Source organism: Macaca fascicularis, chromosome 1 (assembly GCF_037993035.2).
Source record: "Macaca fascicularis isolate 582-1 chromosome 1, T2T-MFA8v1.1".
Taxonomy (NCBI): domain Eukaryota; kingdom Metazoa; phylum Chordata; class Mammalia; order Primates; family Cercopithecidae; genus Macaca; species Macaca fascicularis.
Window position 1 is genome coordinate 104,514,788 of NC_088375.1, and position 19,276 is coordinate 104,534,063.

Genomic DNA, 19,276 nt, shown 5'->3' on the forward strand with positions numbered 1-19,276 from the left:
ATTTTTTCCTAGTCTATTCCTCTTCCGGCTGGGATTGGCCCCTCAGATACATGATCTATACGGGAAAGTGAAATTCACAGGTAAGCCCAGCTCCTTCCCCTACCACCGCAGCCTGGGCAGGGTCTTGGGGGTTCTGGACCTGATGAAGGGCACCTGTGGCATCATTGCAGCTGAGGAACTCAGCAACATGGCATCCGAACTGGCCAAATATGGCCTCCAGCTGCCTGCCTTCAGCAAGATCGGGGGCATCCTGGCCAATGAGCTATCAGTGGATGAGGCTGCAGGTAAGGACTAGGCTCTGCCCTGCCAGGAGTAGAGCCAGTGGGTATGGGAGGGCTCCAAGCCTCACAGCCATTGGATGGATTCTGGCCAGCCCTCGTCCACAGATAGGGCCATAAGGCTACCTGGTTTTCCTGGCCCCTGAGGGTGGGAAAAAGGATGACGTTAGAGTGTCCTGCTACTGGTTGCGCTCCAGTCTGGGGTTCACTCTGGCCTCCTGACCTTGTTTCCATGCCCCCTCCCAGTCCATGCAGCTGTTCTTGCCATCAATGAAGCAGTGGAGCGAGGGGTGGTGGAGGACACCCTGGCTGCCTTGCAGAATCCCAGTGCTCTTCTGGAGAATCTCCGAGAGCCTCTGGCAGCCATCTACCAGGAGATACTGGCCCAGGCCAAGATGGAGAAGGCAGCCAATGCCAGGAACCATGTAAGGAGTAGTCTTGGGTTGCAGGGACCGAAAAGTTGAGTGGCTGGAAAGTCTTGAGTGAAACCAGGACTCCTGTCTGTCATGTCTCTAGGATCCAAAATTGCTTCTTAGAGAAACCATAACTTGTCAGTGATTTTAGAGAAATAGGAAAGGAACTTGGAAGAATGATGAAAATTCAGAAAAGAAGACTGGAGAAGAGGTTCTTGGGGGATGATCTTCAGGGAAGCCTGAGAAGGGCGCTGGAATGTAGAACAGAATGAGATTGGACTGGAGGTTCCAAAGGTTGGTTTGGCTTAAATGTGTCAGTGCCAGGTGTTTAGACCCCACAATTTTCTGAATTCTGAGCAGACTGACCTTTGGCCTTGGGAAGGTCCCCAGAAGAAGAAATAAGTGTAGCCAGGGAGGGAAGAGCAGGACAAGAAGATTGAATTGGGTTTCGCAGATTCCCTCTCAATGGAGTTTTTGCAGGATGAAAGAGAAAGCCAGGACATCTATGACCACTACCTAACTCAGGCTGAAATCCAGGGCAATATCAACCATGTCAACGGTAAGAGAGATCAGGCAGGAGTGGTTTGGGGGTGCCCTCAGGGTAAGCCCCTGCACTGGGAGGTTGGGGGATAGCTTTTCTCAAGCCAGAAAGCCCTGTGGTCTCACTTGGGCCAACTCTTGCCTCTGGGAAAGATCAGAGTCCAAGGAGTATGTGCACTGCTTTCTGGCCATCAGTGTCTAGAGGAGAAGTAGTGTGTCCAGGAAGTTTCTGTCTGACTGGAGAACCACAGAGAGGAGCAGCTCTTGCTGCTGGGGGGAAGTTGGACTGGGGTCCTTCAAGAGGAGCAGTGTGGATAATACATGAGGAAGGGGGATCTGGGTAGGAGCTGTGTGAAGGCTCAGGATAGGTAGGCATTTGCCTGTTTGGGTGAGGATATCCCTGGGGTTTGGGGTGGTGAAGTGAGAAGGCTGTGAAGACCAAGCTGAAGAATTTGGGCTGAACCAAATGGGCCCAGGAACCAAGGGGGAAAGGGTCGGGGTAACTCTGGGCAGGCAAGAAGAGGGCAGATTCCTGGAGCTGGACTAGGGGATTATGAGAGGTGGCTTTCTCACCCTGTCTGTTATGGAGTCTCTTTTTTTTCAGTCCATGGGGCTCTAGAAGTTGTTGATGACGCCCTGGAAAGACAGAGCCCTGAAGTCTTGCTGAAGGCCCTTCAAGACCCTGCCCTGGCCCTGCGAGGGGTGAGGAGAGACTTTGCTGTCTGGTACCTGGAGCAATTGAGCTCCGACAGAGAGCAGAAGGCACAGGTTAGCCTCTGTCTATTACCTGCCACCCCTTCTATGTGACTGTAGAATGGGAGAGGGCCTCTTACTCAGGGATCACCACTGTTGGTCCTTTGTATTCTGTAAGTGCTGACTGCATGTTTAAATGGTTAAATCACCCCAAGGCCTAGTAGACCAGACTGATCAGCTTCTGTCCCTGAGAGTCCCCCAGACTGACCAGGAGGAACCCAAGGACAGTCGCATAGGCAGTAATGTGCTCCCCCATTGCTGAACTGGTGCCTCCACTTAGCAATCTTGTTTTTAATGCAGTTGACTTTTCCCCCGACACTATTTGTGTTGTCTGTGTTGTTATTTTACATGCTTGCTGAGCAAGAAAGGTTAAAGATGAGTTAATAGGGCTGGGCACTGTGGCTCACGCCTGTATTCCCAGCACTTTGGGAGGCTGACGCAGGTGGATCACTTGAGGTCAAGTCTTTGAGACCAGCTTGGCCAATATGGTAAACCTGTCTCTACTAAAAATACAAAAATTAGCCTGTGTGGTGGCACGCGCCTGTAATCCCAGCTACTCGGGAGGCTGAGACAGAGAATCGCTTGAATCCAGGAGGCGGAGGTTGCAGTGATTCGAGATTGTGCCACTGCACTCCAGCCTGGGCGACAGAGCAAGACTCCATCTCAAAAAAAAAAAGGTTAATAAGGATGAGTGAGCCAGCCTAAAGGGGAGAGGTATGATTGAGGTTAGGTGGCTGGGTAGACCTGGGAGCTCATGCTGGCAGCTTGTAAACCATGGTCTTGGCCCCAGAAGGACTCCATTCTACTGTATCTCTTCCCTCTCTTAGGAGCTGGGCCTGGTGGAGCTTCTGGAAAAGGAGGAAGTCCAGGCTGGTGTGGCTGCAGCCAACACAAAGGGTGACCAGGAACAAGCCAGTAAGTCATCTCCAGGTCTGAGGCCTGCTCTGTGCATATCTTTGGCTCTTAGAAGAGTATCCCACCTCTTTGCTGGCTTCTGTGTTGGGCAGTGCACACTGCTCTGCTGCTGCTTCCAGCCTGGCTAGGGACTTCTCCCCTCACATAATCTCCTGTATTCCTGCTGCCTGGGGGGACACTACAGATAAGTTCATTAAGAACTTAGAGATAATGACATGCCAATACTGCACTGGGTCGGTCTCCTGGGGCAGGCAGTTTTCTTCCAGGTAGTTTACCTATAATTTTGAGTTTCAACCCGCTTGATTTCCTTTGGCTTCTGAAATGTAGTAATTTTCTAGAATATGAGCAAGAAGCTCATATTCTAACTCCGTTTCCCTTGAAAACATTATATACAAATTATAATTCTTTTTTGTTTGTTTTTGCTTTTGTTTGAGACAGAGGCTCACTCTACTGCCCAGACTGGAGTGTAGTGGCACAATCTCAGCTCACTGCAACCTCCACCTCCTGGGTTCAAATGATTCTCTTGCCTCAGCCTCCTGAGTAGCTGGGTTGACAGGCATCTGCCACCATGGCAGGCTAATTTTTGTATTTTTAGTAGAGGTGGGGTTCTTTGTGTTGGCCAGGTGGGTCTCAAACTCCTGGCCTCAACTGAGCTGCCTACCTTGGCCTCCCAAAGTGCTGGAATTACAGGCATGAGTCACTGGGCCCGGCCACAAATATAATTATTTATTACAAGAATGCGAGTTAGTAATTGTCTTCCTCCAAGAGATCTATCTGCACTGCAAGTATGAAGAGAAACAGTGCTGAGGCAAAATGCAGTAGCCTGTGGACATTAGACCTGTTACAGTTGCTTGCCTTAGTCTGGACTTGCTGTCAGGTTTAGAGGTTGCTCAGTAACCATTTGCCTTCGTCTAACAGAGCTTTCCAACATTCACTAGCTTTCAGTAGCCCCCAGGCCACTCCTGACTGGCTGCTTTCCTAATCTGCTCAGTTCATTCCCGATTGCCGATTGCCGCTGCCAGAGTAATCTCTGAAGCACAGATCTGATCTTATCTCCCTTGTTGAACATCTTCAGACCTTCATGGATTCTTGCATTATTTAGCCCACACTTTAGTCCTGTCTGTTTGTCCTGGCAGATAAGACCTTTCCAGAGTTCTTCGCCAGCTCTTCTGTTCACATTCCACCCAGTTCAGCCTAGCAAACTGTCTATTCTCCCTAGATTGCCCTCCAGCCTTTCCCGTCACCGGCCTCTGGTCCTTTGGGTTACATTTCTCCCGCATTCTCACCTGTTGATAAGCAGGTGAAAACATTCTCCAGAGCTGTCTCCAAGGCTTCCTCCTCTGTGAAGTCTTCCTGCTCTGCCAGCCAGAATCCCTCCTCCCCTGCTCTGCCATAGCATTATGTGGGGGTTGGGGGAGGTGGACTTCTAACATGACATTGACAGCAGTGCACTGTAAGTACTTTGGTATCCTTAGCTCTTCCCAGTAGATTGTGCTCTCCCTGATGCCAGTGCCCCTATCTGCTTGGCATTTTGTTAGCCACGGAGTTTGTAAACTCAGACTACGTTGAGGCACCACAGCCCCTTTTAAGCTTACTGCTGCCCTTTGCAGCAAACGGCTCCACCTTGGAACTGGTTCCTTATTTCTCTGTGCTGTCATCAAGCCTTGGTCCCTAGAGCCCCCTGACTAACCTCATCTTAGTTACGCTCCATAGCCACCTGTCAATCTTGTGCTCACCACCTTAGGAACTCACCCTCTGCCATGACAGCCACTCTGTGTTACATGCTGAGCTACTCAATTTCAAGGCCTGACAAATTGCTTCTTACAGAGCCTCTTCTTAAAGGGACCCAGCCCCTTTTCTTCCTGAACATTTAGAAATGCATTTTAAACCTAGCAGAAAACCTCACAGGTTTTTCAGAGCACTTACAAAGCAATTTCCTCACCAAGATCCCCCAGCAGAGCCTAGTTGGTCAGGAGAGTGGAGATGCCACTGAATGCCCAGCCTGTACAACCTGTTGCTCTCCTCCCTTGCAGTGCTCCATGCTGTGCAGCGGATCAACAAAGCCATCCAGAGGGGAGTGGCGGCTGACACTGTGAAGGAGCTGATGTGCCCTGAGGCCCAGCTGCCTCCAGTGTACCCTGTTGCGTCAGCTATGTACCAGCAGGAGCTGGCAGTGCTCCAGCGGCAGCAGCAGGGGGTAAGCCCCAGAAATATGGGTCTAGCTCTGCAGCCCCCAAGTAGTTGGAGGGATCAGGACAGGCAGCCCAGGCCACCCTCTTGTGAGTGCAATATGAGATGCTGGCACAAGATTAGGATGGGGAAAGAGCTACCATCCCTGCCTTACTGAGCATATTTTAATAGCCATTACCTTGAGCAAACACTGCTTTATATACTCACTTAATCCTTAAAAAGACCCTATGAGGGAGGCATTCTGTTTTAGAGATGGGGAAACTGAGATGCAGAGGTTAAGTCACTTGCCCAACACAGCTGTGAGTGCCAGTGCTGGGAGTGGATGCAGGGGCCCATGCTTTGAACCACTTCGCTGTCCCACCTCGTCCCAGTCCATACCTCTTCTCTGACAGTGAAGTGACAGGGCCCTCACTTAGGGACTTTTAGTCTGTCGGAGGAGTTAGAATACACCTGAGGGTCCAAAGAGAGACACAGGGAGAGAAGAGCAGATGACATAGGTGGAAGAAGTCTTCAGACCAAGGAAATGGAGGAAGCAGAGCTGGAAAAGCTTCCTGGAAGAGAATCAATAGAGAACTACACCCACAGCAGGTGTTTATAGAGCGTCTACTCCCAGCATGACTTGGATACAGGCACAGCCCTCAGGAAAGGCATAGTTCAACATAGGAATGACTATGTACAAGGAAGCATAAAATAAGTACTAAGAAGTAAAGCATTGTGACTAAAGTTGTGGACTTTTGAGCTGGGCTGCATGAGTTCAAATCTGGCTCTGCTAGTTCTTAGCTATGTGACATTGGGCAAGTTAATTACTTTCTCTGCTGCTCAATTTCTTTGAATATAAAATGTGAACAATAATATGTTTACCTCAGGCTATAGGATTAAATGAAGTAACATATTTGCTTAGAGAAGAACCTGGAAAGTAAGCTTTAGCTATTAATATTATTGTTGTTGATGTTCACAACATTCTGTTAGGAGAAGATAGGAAGGGGGCTGGACATGGGGGTTCACACCTACAATACCGGCACTTTGGGAGATCCAGGCAGGCAGATCACTTGAGACCAGGAGTTCAAGACCAGCCTGGCGAACATGGTGAAACCCCATCTCTACTAAAAATACAAAAATTAGCCAGGTGTGGTGATGGCACGTGCCTGTAATCCCCGCTACTCCAGAGGCTGAGGCTCAGAGATCTCTTGAACCCGGGAGAGCCAACATTGCGTCACTGCACTCCAACCTGGGCCACAGAGTGAGACTCTATCGCAACAAAAAAAGAGAAGAAAATAGGAAGGGTGCTCTAAACAGAGGGCACAGCATAAGCAGATGTTTGAAAAGGAGAAGAAGGCAGGGCAGGGAAATGGGGCCAGAGCTTTTTGGGTGTGTGGTGCAGTGCAGTGTGGAGGCGACCACTCCATTTTCATCTCTGTATACCCAGGGCCTAGTGCAGTTCAATTTTTTTAAATTTTATTTTAAGACAGGGTCTGACTCTGTCACCCAGGCTAGAGTGCACTGGCATGATCTCGGCTCATTGCAACCTCCACCTCCTGGGTTTAAGCGATCCTCCTGCCTCAGTCTCCCGAGTAGCTGGGACGACAGGTACGCGCCACCATGCTCAGCTAATTTTTGTATTTTTAGTAAAGACAAGATTTTGCCATGTAGGCCAGACTGGTCTCAAACTCCTGAGCTCAAGCGATCTGCCCATCTTGGCCTCCAAAGTGCTAGGATTACAGACGTGAGCCACTGCATCTGGCTAATGCAGTTCTTGATGTGCAGTAGGGACCAATGGGAGCTGGTAGAGCTTACTTGTTAAGTGTGGGCTTTGAAATCAGGCAGCTCATTTTGACTTACATTATTGGTTGTGGGCTCATCCATGAAATGGGGATATTAATGGTACTATGGTTCTATTGTCGGCTTATTATGAAAATTAAATGATAATGTATGTGAAGTACTTATAATTGAGCACATAGTAAGTATTCTCAAGCATTTCGTATGATGATTATTAGTGAATGAATCAGGCCACTGGGGTTTTGGGATAGAGACACTGGGATATTTGAGAACCTTGGGGGCAGGATGGTGAATAGGCCTTTAGACCTTTCACCTGCCCACTTGGGAACTGGCCCTCCCACCCATTGTAGGAGCTTGGCCAGGAGGAGCTCTTCGTGGCTGTGGAGATGCTCTCAGCTGTGGTCCTGATTAACCGGGCCCTGGAGGCCCAGGATGCCAGTGGCTTCTGGAGCAGCCTGGTGAACCCTGCCACAGGCCTGGCAGAGGTGGAAGGAGAAAATGCCCAGCGGTGAGAAAGGCTTAGCCACACATTGGGAGTGAGGGATGGGGGAATGCAGCCAAGACTCAGCAGTCTTCTGTTGGAGACTTGCCTTGTGTATGATGTCCCATTCTTGGGCCCAGGCCCACCCTCTGGGTCTGTTCACAGTTCCCTCGCCTGTGTTTCTTCCTGGGAGTGGATGGGGTCACAGTCATTCCTCTTTTCTTCCTTGATTCATTCTTTCCTAGCAGATGTTTGAGTACTGACCCATGTGCCAGATATTACTCTAGGTGCTGGGGAAACACCAGTGAACAAAACACTTTCTGCTCTTGTCTAACTTACATGCTAGTAGAGGGAGACAGATGATTAGAAAAGAAGATGAGGTGGCCGGGAGCAGTGGCTCATGCCTGTAATCCCAGCACTTTGGGAGGCCGAGGCAGGAGGATCACCTGAGGTCAGGAGTTTGAGACCAGCCTGACCAACATGGAGAAACCCCATCTCTATTAAAAATACAAAATTAGCTGGGCGTGGTAGCACATGCCTGTAATCCTAGCTACTCTGGAAGCTGAGGTAGGAGAATCACTTGAACCCGGGAGGCAGAGGTTGTGTTGAGCCGAGATTGCACCATTGCACTCCAGCCTGGGCAACAGGAGCGACACTCCGTCTCAAAAAAAAAAAAAAAAAGAAAGAAAGAAAGAAAAGAAAAGAAGAAGAGGCATAGAGAAAAATAAAATAAAATAGGGCAAAGTGAGTAACGGGTAGAGACATAGTAGGGACGGTTTTTCTGTTTTACATAATGTAGTTATGCAAAGCCTCTTTGCTGAGGAGGTCATTTTGAAAGAGACCTAAAGGGCATAAATGATTGCCATGAGTCTATCTGGGGCAGAGGCCTTGAGAAAGCAATGTGCATGGTGTGTTCAAAGAACACCAAGAAGCCAGTGTGGTGGAGTCAAGTGAGGAAGAAAGAGGAGTGGGAGATGAAGACCAAGTAGCCAAGGCCTGACCATGTAGGACTCTGGTTTTTACTCTGAGTGAGGAAGGAAGCCATGGGAGGGTTTTGAGCCAGGAGGGAGTTGATCTGACCTATTTCATTTTTTTTTTATTTTTAGAGACAGGGTCTTGCTCTGTCACCCAGGCTGGAGTGTAGTGATGCAATCACGGCTCACTGCATCCTTGAACTCCTGACTCAAGTGATCCTCCCGACTCAGCCTCCCAAGTAGCTAGGACTATAGGCACATGCCACCATGCCTGGCTAATTTTTTAATTTTTTGTAGAGATAGGATCTCTATGTTGCCCAGGCTGGTCTTGAACTCCTGGGCTCAAACTATCCTCCCATCTTGGCCTCCTAAAGTGTTGGGATTACAGGTGTGAGCCACCATGCCCAGCAATCTGATCTACGTAACAGGATCTTTCTGGCTGCTGTGCTGAGAATTGACTGCAGGGGTACAAGGGGAAAGTAGGGAGACCTGTTAGACAGCTATTGGAGTAATCTAGGCAAGAGATGATGGGGGCTTGGCCTTGAGCGGTAGTGGAGATGGGGAAGAGGAGTCAGATTTTGGATACATTTTGAAAGCAAACTGACAGGATTTGGTCATATAATAGATATGGGGTATAAGAGAGAATGGAATTAGGTATGACTCCAAGATTTGGGGCAAGATGGGAGAGATAGTGGGACACGCAGGTTAAGCAGGGGAATCAGTTCAGATGTGAGCTGTTGGGTTTGAGGTGCTTGTTAGACATTCACTTGGAAATCACAAGGAGCTGGCTGGGATAAATGAATGGGCTGGAGATGTGCTTTCGGGAGCGTATGGTGTTAAAGTCATGAGATTGGGTGAGATCACCTACAGTGTGAGTATGGAGAGAGAAGAGGTCTGGAGACTGAAGACTGGGGTGCTCCCATGTTTAGATGTCAGGGAGGAACCAGCAGGGGTGTCTCAGAAAGAACAGCCTGTGAGGCAAGAAGAGAACTAAAAGAGTGTGGTGTCCTGGAGGTCAAGTGAGGAAAATCGTTCAACTCTTTCCCCTGACTTCTGGCTGATGATTTACATGCTACTCACCTCTCTGCCCTTCACCCCGCTGCCAGTTACTTCGATGCCCTGCTGAAATTGCGACAGGAGCGTGGGATGGGTGAGGACTTCCTGAGCTGGAATGACCTGCAGGCCACCGTGAGCCAGGTCAATGCACAGGCCCAGGAAGAGACTGACCGTGAGTATAGTCTGGAGCTGGGTGGAGATGGCCCAACTTAGGCAGCCTGTCCCTTAGCCGTAAGTCTAGGGGCCCCCCACACACCTAGATCTCTGTTTCTTAGGGGTCCTTGCAATCAGCCTCATCAATGAGGCTCTGGACAAAGGCAGCCCTGAGAAGACTCTGTCTGCCCTACTGCTTCCTGCAGCTGGCCTCGATGATATCAGCCTCCCTGTCGCCCCTCGGTACCATCTCCTCCTTGTGGCAGCCAAAAGGCAGAAGGCCCAGGTGAAGTTAGGGCTGGTCATCAGAGCAGGAAGAACATTCTCTGTGGGTTGCACTGTACCCAGTCTGGCAGAGCTCTATTCTGATGGACACAATGGCTTCTGGGTGGGGGTCGGGGGGTGTTCCAATCTGGTAAAGAAGGATGGCCCCCATTGCCAGGGCAGTGGACAGTCCATGGGAAGAGCACAGACCTGGGAGCCAGAGAACCAGGCTGGATTTCCCACTCTGACCCTTAGTGACCATGTGACCTTGAGCAAATCCCTTGATATCTCTGAGCTCTATTTACTCATCTGTAAAGTACTGCCTACCTGGTCCTACCCAGCTCCCAGAATGAGGGTGAAAATTAAATGAATTGACAAATGGGGCAGGATTTTGAACCTGAAACGCCCTGAGTATATTGCAGTAGAGAGTGGTTGAGAGCCCAGGCTCCTGGGCCAGACTACTGGAGCCTACGTCCTGGCAGCCTGACCCTGCACGTGTTACTTAACCTCTCTGTGCCTCTGTTTCATTACCTACAAGCTTGTGGCAGTAATGAGCGTATCTCATAGTTATGGGGTGTAAGTGAGATAATATGACAGTAGTACTGGCTAACATTCATTGAGTCCTCACTCTGCGCCAAGCATCATTTTATGTGCTTTACAAGTATTAATGCATAAGAAAGTGCTTTAGAATACTGCCTGGCACATAGTCAGTACTCAATAAAATGTTAGTTTACAAAGTCTATTATTAATGAGGAGAGTTGGGAAGGAGTAGAATCTGGGGTTGTGTGAGGCAAGGAAGGGTTCAAGCCTTTATCAGTCTGACAGTGTGGCAGGCATGGGATTACTTAACCTGTGGCCTCATGTAATCTTCCCACTACCTTGTCGGGTAGAGGAGTGTGGAGCAAGAAAAGGAAAGAGAAGGTAAAAGTCATGGTCAGGATCAGCCTGAGAAGTTGCAATGAGGCCTAGGGGAGTGGGGCGTGGGGGCAGGTAGGTGGAGCCTCCAGTGTGGGCTATCCCTGGACATGACTGAGGCACAAGAGCACGGAATTGAGCTGTTAAGAAGGTGGTGGATGCTGAGGGTTTGAGGAGCTATGCAGAGCCTCTGTGGTTCTGGAGGTGCTGTGGCCAAACTGAGTAGAGTTAAAAGCCCAGCAGGAAAAGAGAGCCTTCTGAGCCTGGCCACATCCCGGGGAACCACATGCCACACGTGCCCACACACAGGACAGGGAGCTGAGTAGAGATCACTGTCCCTGTGGCTCCCAATGCCTGCCTGCAGTTTGGTTCCCTTAGGCATCTTGGCCTGGGAACCTAGAGAGATTAGCTTGGGGTCTCATCTTTTTTTTTCCTCCCTCAATCTACCAGGTGACAGGGGATCCTGGAGCTGTGCTGTGGCTTGAGGAGATCCGCCAGGGAGTGGTCAGAGCCAACCAGGACACTAATACAGCTCAGAGAAGTAAATGGGCTGAGCAGGGGACCCTGGGAGGGGAGGGATGTGGGCTCAGCAGCAGCCCAGATGGTCAGGCGGCCTCCCTGGTCACCTCCGTCTTCCTTCAACCTCTGTGGTGAGGCAGGCCAGAGTCAGAGCAGGAGGGCTGCTGTTCGGACTGCAGGATGGATTTCCTGGCAGTCAGCAGGGCAGGAAATTCTCAGGAGGTGAGAATCCATGGTTCACCCGCTGCCTCCCTCTATGCCTTCCTGTGGACACTTTCCCTGTAATGTGGGCGTGTGAGATCACACAGTAGTCAGAAATCCCATTTCTGCTGGTAACTTGAGTTTGGGTTCCAATAGTCAATCAGCTCTGGGTAGAAAATGTTTAGACTTGGAGGGAGAGAAGAGGAATTGGCAGGAGTTTGAGGAAAATAGGCAGACTCAGTGCAAGTAGACAGGGGTGTGCTGATGTGTGGTGCTAGTGGTGTTAGTTCTCAGTGGCTGTGGTCTCTCTGTCCATCTGTCTGTCTACTAGTGACTGGAAGGCAGATGCTACATCAGCCATTCCCACCTCTTAGGCTCTCTTCTCCTAAGAAACTGTCCCAGAGTCCTCTGCCCATATCCTGCCTTTATGCTTCTCTTTTGAGACAGGGTCTCACTCTTGTCACCCAGGCTAGAGGGCAGTGTACTGTGATCTCCATTCACTGCAACCTCTGAAGCAATCCTCCTACCTCAGACTCCTGAGTAGCTGGAAGTACAGGCATGCACTACCATACCTGGCTAATATTTTTTCTTTTTTCTTTTTTTTGAGACAGAGTCTCGCTCTGTCACCAAGACTGGAGTGCAGTGGTGCAATCTTGGCTCACTGCAACCTCCACCTCCCAGGTTCAGGCGATTCTTGGGCCTCAGCCTCCTGAGTAGTTGGGATTATAGGCACCCACCACCACAGCTGGCTAATTTTTGTATTATTAGTAGAGACGGGGTTTCACCATATTGGCCAGGCTGGTCTCGAATTCCTGACTTCAGGTGATCTGCCCGCCTTGGCCTCCCAAAGTGCTGGGATTACAGGCGTGAGCCACAGCGCCTGGCCAATTTTTGTATTTTTTTTATAGAGATGGGGGTTTGCCATGTTGGCCGGGCTAGTCTCAAACTCCTGGGCTCAAGTGATCTGCCTGCCTCAGCGTCCCAAAGTGTTGGGATTACAGGCATGAACCACTGCTCTGGGCCTTTATGCTTCTGTTCAAGCTGATTTTCCTTTTATCAAGCCCCAACTCAGCCTAGCCCCACGCTGCCTCCCTCGGAGTGCTTCCTTGACTGCTGCTGCCTTTCCCTCCAAGCACAGTTACATGGTGCTGCTTTTCATGTATGTGTCTCTGTCCATCCTGGGATGTTCCTGTCTACTCCTTCAGAAGGGTGATTTTGTGTCCTCTTTCATGGAATCTGTCCCTAGTGGACAGGCTAAGGCCCATGGGAGGGACTTAGGCAAAGTATTGACTGCTGTCTCCTGATGCCCCTGTCAGTGGCTCTTGGTGTGGCCGCCATCAATCAAGCCATCAAGGAGGGCAAGGCAGCCCAGACTGAGCGGGTGTTGAGGAACCCCGCAGTGGCCCTTCGAGGGGTAGTTCCCAACTGTGCCAACGGCTACCAGCGAGCCCTGGAAGGTGCCATGGCAAAGAAACAGCGTCCAGGTAATGGCCCCAACCTGACCCTCCTCTTCTCTGCCTGCCCCAGCCACCCCTTGCCTACTCTGAACCTTTTCTGCTTGCTTGGTTTCTGCTTAGCAGACTCAGCTTTCTGGGTTCAACATGACATGAACGATGGCACTGCCTACTACTTCCATCTGCAGACCTTCCAGGGGACCTGGGAGCAACCCTCTGGCTGCCGCCTCCACACCTCTCACCTGACCCGGGAGGAGATCCAGGTTGGCAAAGCCCCTGCAAGGGTGGGGGATTTTGGATGGGAATGCCCTGAAGAAGAGGCTCCCACTCCCTGAAAGACCACAGCATCTCTCTCCTGCCTCCACAGTCAGCTGTCACCAAGGTCACTGCTGCCTATGACCGCCAACAGCTCTGGAAAGCCAACACGGGCTTTGTCATCCAGCTCCAGGCCCGCCTCCGTGGCTTCCTAGTTCGACAGAAGTTTGCTGAGCATTCCCACTTTCTGAGGACCTGGCTCCCAGCAGTCATCCAGATCCAGGTGGCAGGCTCTGGCTTTCTCAGTCTTCAGGGCCTGCGCTTATCTGGGCTCCAGGGTATCCACCCTGCTTCCTTTTTACTGACATGGGAATGATCTTTCGGCCTCTAAATAGTAGTGGTTAAAAGCATAGGTTCTGGACCCAGACCATGTACGTTTGAATCCCAGCTCTGTCACCTCTTAGCTGTGTGACCCTGGCAAGTTACTTACCCTCTCTCCCTCAGTTTCCTCACTGGTCCCTCAGTCTTTTCATCTGAAAAATAGGGCTAATGAAAGCACCTACCTTATAGAGTTGTTATGAGGATTAAGTTGGGTAATATCTCAATTGTTTATAAATTGTGCCTGGGAGGTAGGTAAGAACATGGTAGAAGTTACCATGCTATTTATGTCATCATCATCACTATCCAGAGAGTAAGAGCTGCTTTTTAGCTTCCCCAAGGGAAGAGTGAAATAAGATTTAGCTGGGTGCAGTGGCTAACACCTATGATTCCAGCCAGTCAGAAAGCTGAGGTGGGAGGATTGCATGAGGCCAGGAGTTTGAGGCTGAAATGAGCTATAATGGCACCACTGCATTCCAGCTTGGGCAACAGAGAGAGCAGAGTGAGACCCTGTCTCTAAAAGTGTTTGTGTGTGTGTGTGTGTGTGTGTGTGTGTGTTTAGTAAGACATCAAGGCTTAGACACCAGGAGGGCTCGAAGAAGTGGTGGTTAAACAGAAAAGGGGTGAAATATCCTTTAGGAAAAGAAGAGTCTTCTACCTTTCCTCCCCAACCAGCCCTTCCCATTTTTATTCTTCCAACCCGTGGATGGTCCAGTGTGGCCTCTGAGACTGACCTGTAAGTAACTGAGACATGAGGCTGGTAGAGAAGATAGCCAGAGGCACTGTGCAAGCCAGAAATCATGGCAGTTGAGCAGATACCTTCCCAGGCAGATGTGATCTGGAGGGCCTCATGGGGGTGCTGGCAATGTAAAGATGCTTTCATAAACTTTTTGAATGCCAAGAGCATGCCACTTGGCACTAGGCAAGGGTGGGAGATGGGTGCGAGGCCTAAGGGTGAGTAATCACATCTCTCCCCTCACAGAAATTAGAGTACACTTGATGTTAGACATTGTGATAGGAGGGACACAAAGACAACACCAGAGGACTCCAAGGGAGACAGATGTGCAGACCGGGACTGGCAAATGGCCCTTGATTATGACTGACGGTGTTGGGGGGTAATTGAGAGCTTAGGCTTTGGGGTCAGAAGATGGAGTTTGCCTCCTGGTCCTACCACTTCTAGGTCATATGACATTGGGCACCTTACTTATGCCCTCTCTAGCACTCAGTCTTCTCATTCATAATGATGGTGCTCACCTCATATGTTGATTGGGAAGATTCAATAGGAAAATTACATGTAGCACTTAGTGTGGTAAGTGCTCCATTGATGGGAGCCATTATGAGATTTTGTTTTCAGGGCATTGGTCCCAGAACTCAATACAGAACTTTAGTGAGCTGTATTTAGTGGTCTGAATCATAGGGATTTCTCCATCCTAAGCCCAGTCTGGAATTTCACACTAAGGCGATGAAAAACCACACCGACAGTGAGAAAGAAGATGGAGTCAGAGGGAACATTTGTCACTAGTACCAGAGCTGTGTGGGCTGTGGCCTGGGTTCTGGGAGACAGAGAAAGAGAGAGGTAGCCCAGAGCCTTGAGCCTCTTGCCAGGGGAAAGGAAAATCCAAAATGAGGCTGCCTAGGTGTGCTGAGACTTTATCTCCTAAAAGCTCTGACCCACCCTGGCCAGAACCCCAGCCAGGGTCCTGAATTCTGACCAATTCAGAGGCCTTAAGGAGCCTGGTGGAGGTTGTGTAGTGGGAAAGAGCAGAGAGCAGACCACTCTCTTTCACACCCACAGCAACTTCAGACCACCCACAGCAACTTTCCAGGCAGTACCTGGAGGAGGAAAAGAAAGAGTCCTGAGGGCAGGCATGGAAATGGGGCTTCCTGACATCTAGGCTCCAACATGGACAGCTGGCATCATGGACCAAGCTATCCTCTTTTACATCCTTTCCCAACAGAGGGGCCATGTAAGCCTCGAGGGAAAGCTGGCAGAACTGGCTTTAGGAAGGGCTAGGGGCAACTGAATGAAAGGGGTTGCTCCCTTGCTGGGCACGGTGGCTCACGCCTGTTAATCCCAGCACTTTGGGAGGCTGAGGCAGGTGGATCACAAGGTCAGGTGTTCAAGACCAGCCTGGCCAACATAGTGAAACCCCGTCTCTACTAAAAATTAAAAAAATAACTAGCTGATCATGGTGGCAGGCGCCTGTAATCCCAGCTATTTGGGAGGCTGAGGCAGGAGAATCCCTTGAACCTGGGAGGTGGAGGTTGCAGTGAACATGGGGACTAAAAGACAGGAAGGGCCAAGCATGGTGGTTCATGCCTGTAACCTCAGCACTTTGGGAGGCCGAGGTGGGAGGATCACTTGAGTCGAGGAGTTCAAGACTGACCTGAGCAATATAGTAAGACCCCATCTCTACAAAACATAAAAAATTAATCAGGCATGGTGACACATGCCTGTGATTCCAGCTACTTAGGAGGCTGAGGTGGGAGGATCACTTGAGCCTAGGAGGTGGAGGCTGTAGTGAGCCATGACGGCACCACTGCACTCCAGCCTTTGAGACCCTGTCTCAAAGGAAAAAAAAAAAAAAAAGATGGGAAGGATTTCAGTGGGTAGAGATAGGGCTGGGAACAAGGGTGGGTATAAAAGGCTTGGGGACAGAAAACCATAAGGCATGTTTAGAAGAAAGTGAAAAGTCTGATGCATCTAGGATCCTTAAGAAGGTGGGGACCAGTGGAAAGTCAAATAGGCAGTGTGGGGTCAGATGGTTGAAAACTTCTGGAAATAGGCTGGGACAGTCTAAGAGGTACTTTAGGAAAATTAATCCCACACAAGCTTGGAGTGAAAGGGAAAAGGCTCCTAGGAAGGAGACTGGAATGGAAGAGGGCCTTGAGATTTTAGAGACCAAAGGAGGCATGATTTGTGCAGATGTCAGTTGGACCCTTTGCAGCAGATCAGCTAGGGGAGAGGCCATTGGCCTGACAGCTGAATTACTGGGGACCTTGGTGGGACGATTTGCTGAAAGCTAGGGTCAGGAGCTGGATTGTGTTGTAAAGAGAATGTGAGTTATGAGAGCATTAGTGACCTGCTGCCCAGGTGGCCCCTGGCAGAGATGGTGAGCACACGGCTTTGTGCCTGTACACACTTCGCATCCACACAACCACATTCATTTCCAGACTGCTCTCTGCCCACTTTCTGTGCACATGAGGGAGGGTGGAGTGTGTGATAGGGTGTGGGTGGTCTGCATATGGGTGTATGAGTGTATTTTAGGCTGATATGGTACATACTTTGGTGAAGTTGGTGAGTAGGTGTATGCTTTATTATCTTTTAGGACTGTATCTTATAGTTGAGTTTCTGTGAAGAGGTATTGGTTAGAGGTGTGTGGGTGTGGGTATGTGGGTGTTTGTTCTGGGACCAGGGAGTATGGCAGAGGGCATTGTTGGCTATGTGCAGCCATTTGGTCTTCCCCATGAAGTTGGAAGTTCTTTGAGAACAGGGCCACTTTCCCCTTCCCCCTCTATTTAACTGCCCACTTCCGTTCCCTGGAGAGCCCAGGACAAGGATTTTCTTAAAAGCCTCCCTGACCAAAGGAGACCTACTTGAGTTACTGTCCTTTCTCTCCTGATTTGCAGGCTCATTGGCGGGGTTATAGGCAGCGGAAGATTTACCTGGAGCGGTTGCAGTATTTTAAGGCAAACCTGGATGCCATAATCAAGGTAGCTACAGTGGTTTTGGCAGGCTTCTTTCTCTCGAAAGACCCTCTGAGAACAATCTTGCAGTATTGTCACCTCCTTGTGATCTCTGGATTTGGCTGAATTGGCCTGGGACTGAGGGTGGGCCTCAAGCTGGAGCTGAGGCAGTGTGTTTCTTCTCCCAGATCCAGGCCTGGGCCCGGATGTGGGCAACTCGGAGGCAATACCTGAGGCGTCTGCACTACTTCCAGAAGAACGTGAGTGTCACTTTGCTCCCCCTGCCCACATACCCAACCTTTACCCATGAGACTAGAGCAAGGACAGCCAGCAACCCTTTTCCCATCTGTGTTCGTGGCAGGTTAAGTCCATTGTAAAGATCCAGGCATTTTTCCGAGCCAGGAAAGCCCAGGATGACTACAGGATATTAGGTGAGCTGCCTGATCCACCCTCCCCAGCTGATGGGAGGGAGAGCACCCCACAGAGCCAGGCAGGTCTAGACATCCTTCTGGGACTGCACAGCAGGTAAGGGGAAGGTAGTCATAAGTCGTCTGTGCAGGAACGTGGAGCAGAGGTTGTAACAAAAGCCCACCTGCTCATCCCAATCACAGATAGCCTTGTCACAGTGAAAGTTCTAACCAGGCTCTTTTTGTACCAGGCTTAGATTATCTACCTATTGCTACCACCAAAGCAAAAAGAAAAGGATCTTGCTTCTTTCCTTCGGGTTCCAACTTCTCCCCTCCAGACCTCTGTGGCCCAGCACAAACAAGGCCTGGTGAGGCACACAGAGTCCATTCTGTGGTGTGGGGAATGTGAGAAGCACCCAAGGGTGCTTCATCTTCCTGCTCCGTATTCCCCATTAGTTGAGTGCTCATTTAAAGCTTTAAAGAGGTCCTTCCTGGCCCTTGTTCTACAAGTTCAGAAGCCCAGCAAATGGCATCCCCTTCCTTTTTGTGAAATTGACAAGTAGTCCATTTCCACATTCACCTCTAGCCCCTGAGTTCCTGAAGCAGTAGACCCCTTTCCTTCCTGGCCTTAAGGCTGCACTCTTGGGCTTCTGGTGAAATGTCCTGTTCAGGAATCCTCTCCTTCACCTCCTCAGTCCTTCTTCGCCCCTGAACTGCCCACAGGGACTTTGCCTGTCCCTTCTCTGGTCATGCACACTCAGGCCGTCTGCTTCCTGTCAACAAGCTTCTTTCTCTCCTTCCCTCTCCCCAACCTAGCCCATTCTATTTTGTCTCTGTGGCTACACTAATACCATTGTCCTGGCCATTTTTTGTCTTCTTTTTCTTCTCTTCAGTTTATGGTTTTTCTGGAAGAATTTGTTTTTCCCTAGTGCTGTCTCCTGACTTCACTGGCCCCCAAACTTTATTCAGAGCTCTACCATTCACTAGCTGCGTGGCCCTCAGCAAGTTACTTAACTTCTTTTTTTTTTTTTTAATTGATTATTTATTTATTTGGGACAGAGTCTCACTCTGTCACCCTGGCTGGAGTGCAGTGACACAATCACGGCTCACTGCAGCCTCAACCTTCCAGGCTCAAACTATCCTCCCACCTCAGCCTCCTGAGTAGCTGGGACTGGAGGCATACACTACCACAACTGGCTAACTTTTGATTTTTTGTAGAGATGGGGGTCTCCCCATTTTGCCCAGACTGGTCTCAAATTCCTGGGCTCAAGTGATCCACTCGCCTTGGCTGCCCAAAGTTCTGGGATTACAGTCGTGAGCCACCACACCTGGCCAATTAACTTCCTTCTTGCCCACTTTTCTCCTTTATAAACTGGACATAATTCTAATATTTGTCTTGTAGGGTTGTTTTGAGGAGTTAATATGCTGTATTTCATCGAATCCAAGATGCCATGAATTGTCTTGGATTCTACCTTTCTTCACTCCTCAAAGATTTGTCCCCAGGCCAGGCATGGTGGTGGCTCACACCTGTAATCCCAGCACTTTGGGAGGCTGAGGCAGGAGGATCACCTGAGGTCAGGAGTTTAAGACCAGTGTGGCCAACATGGTGAAACCCTGTCCCTACTAAAAATACAAAAATTAGCCAGATGTGGTGACAGACGCCTGTA

General features: G+C 49.9%; 1 protein-coding gene across 4 annotated transcripts in view; it reads left to right on the top strand.

Moving 5' to 3' along the window:
* IQGAP3 (IQ motif containing GTPase activating protein 3) overlaps positions 1-19,276 on the top strand; it is a 45,066-nt gene that overhangs the window by 9,258 nt on the left and 16,532 nt on the right. For 2 of the 4 annotated variants that reach the window (XM_005541434.5, XM_015455667.4), the window contains exons 6-22: positions 13-80; positions 171-284; positions 525-703; positions 1,172-1,250; positions 1,836-1,999; positions 2,812-2,899; positions 4,933-5,096; positions 7,216-7,373; positions 9,427-9,548; positions 9,652-9,815; positions 11,159-11,249; positions 12,745-12,912; positions 13,006-13,145; positions 13,250-13,420; positions 17,146-17,229; positions 17,391-17,462; positions 17,564-17,633. In XM_005541434.5, the coding sequence (XP_005541491.3) occupies positions 13-80; positions 171-284; positions 525-703; positions 1,172-1,250; positions 1,836-1,999; positions 2,812-2,899; positions 4,933-5,096; positions 7,216-7,373; positions 9,427-9,548; positions 9,652-9,815; positions 11,159-11,249; positions 12,745-12,912; positions 13,006-13,145; positions 13,250-13,420; positions 17,146-17,229; positions 17,391-17,462; positions 17,564-17,633 (2,096 nt within the window). The remainder of the gene's footprint in view (positions 1-12; positions 81-170; positions 285-524; positions 704-1,171; positions 1,251-1,835; positions 2,000-2,811; positions 2,900-4,932; positions 5,097-7,215; positions 7,374-9,426; positions 9,549-9,651; positions 9,816-11,158; positions 11,250-12,744; positions 12,913-13,005; positions 13,146-13,249; positions 13,421-17,145; positions 17,230-17,390; positions 17,463-17,563; positions 17,634-19,276) is intronic. The other 2 variants (XM_015455665.4, XM_074040806.1) reach the window with 2 other exon arrangements.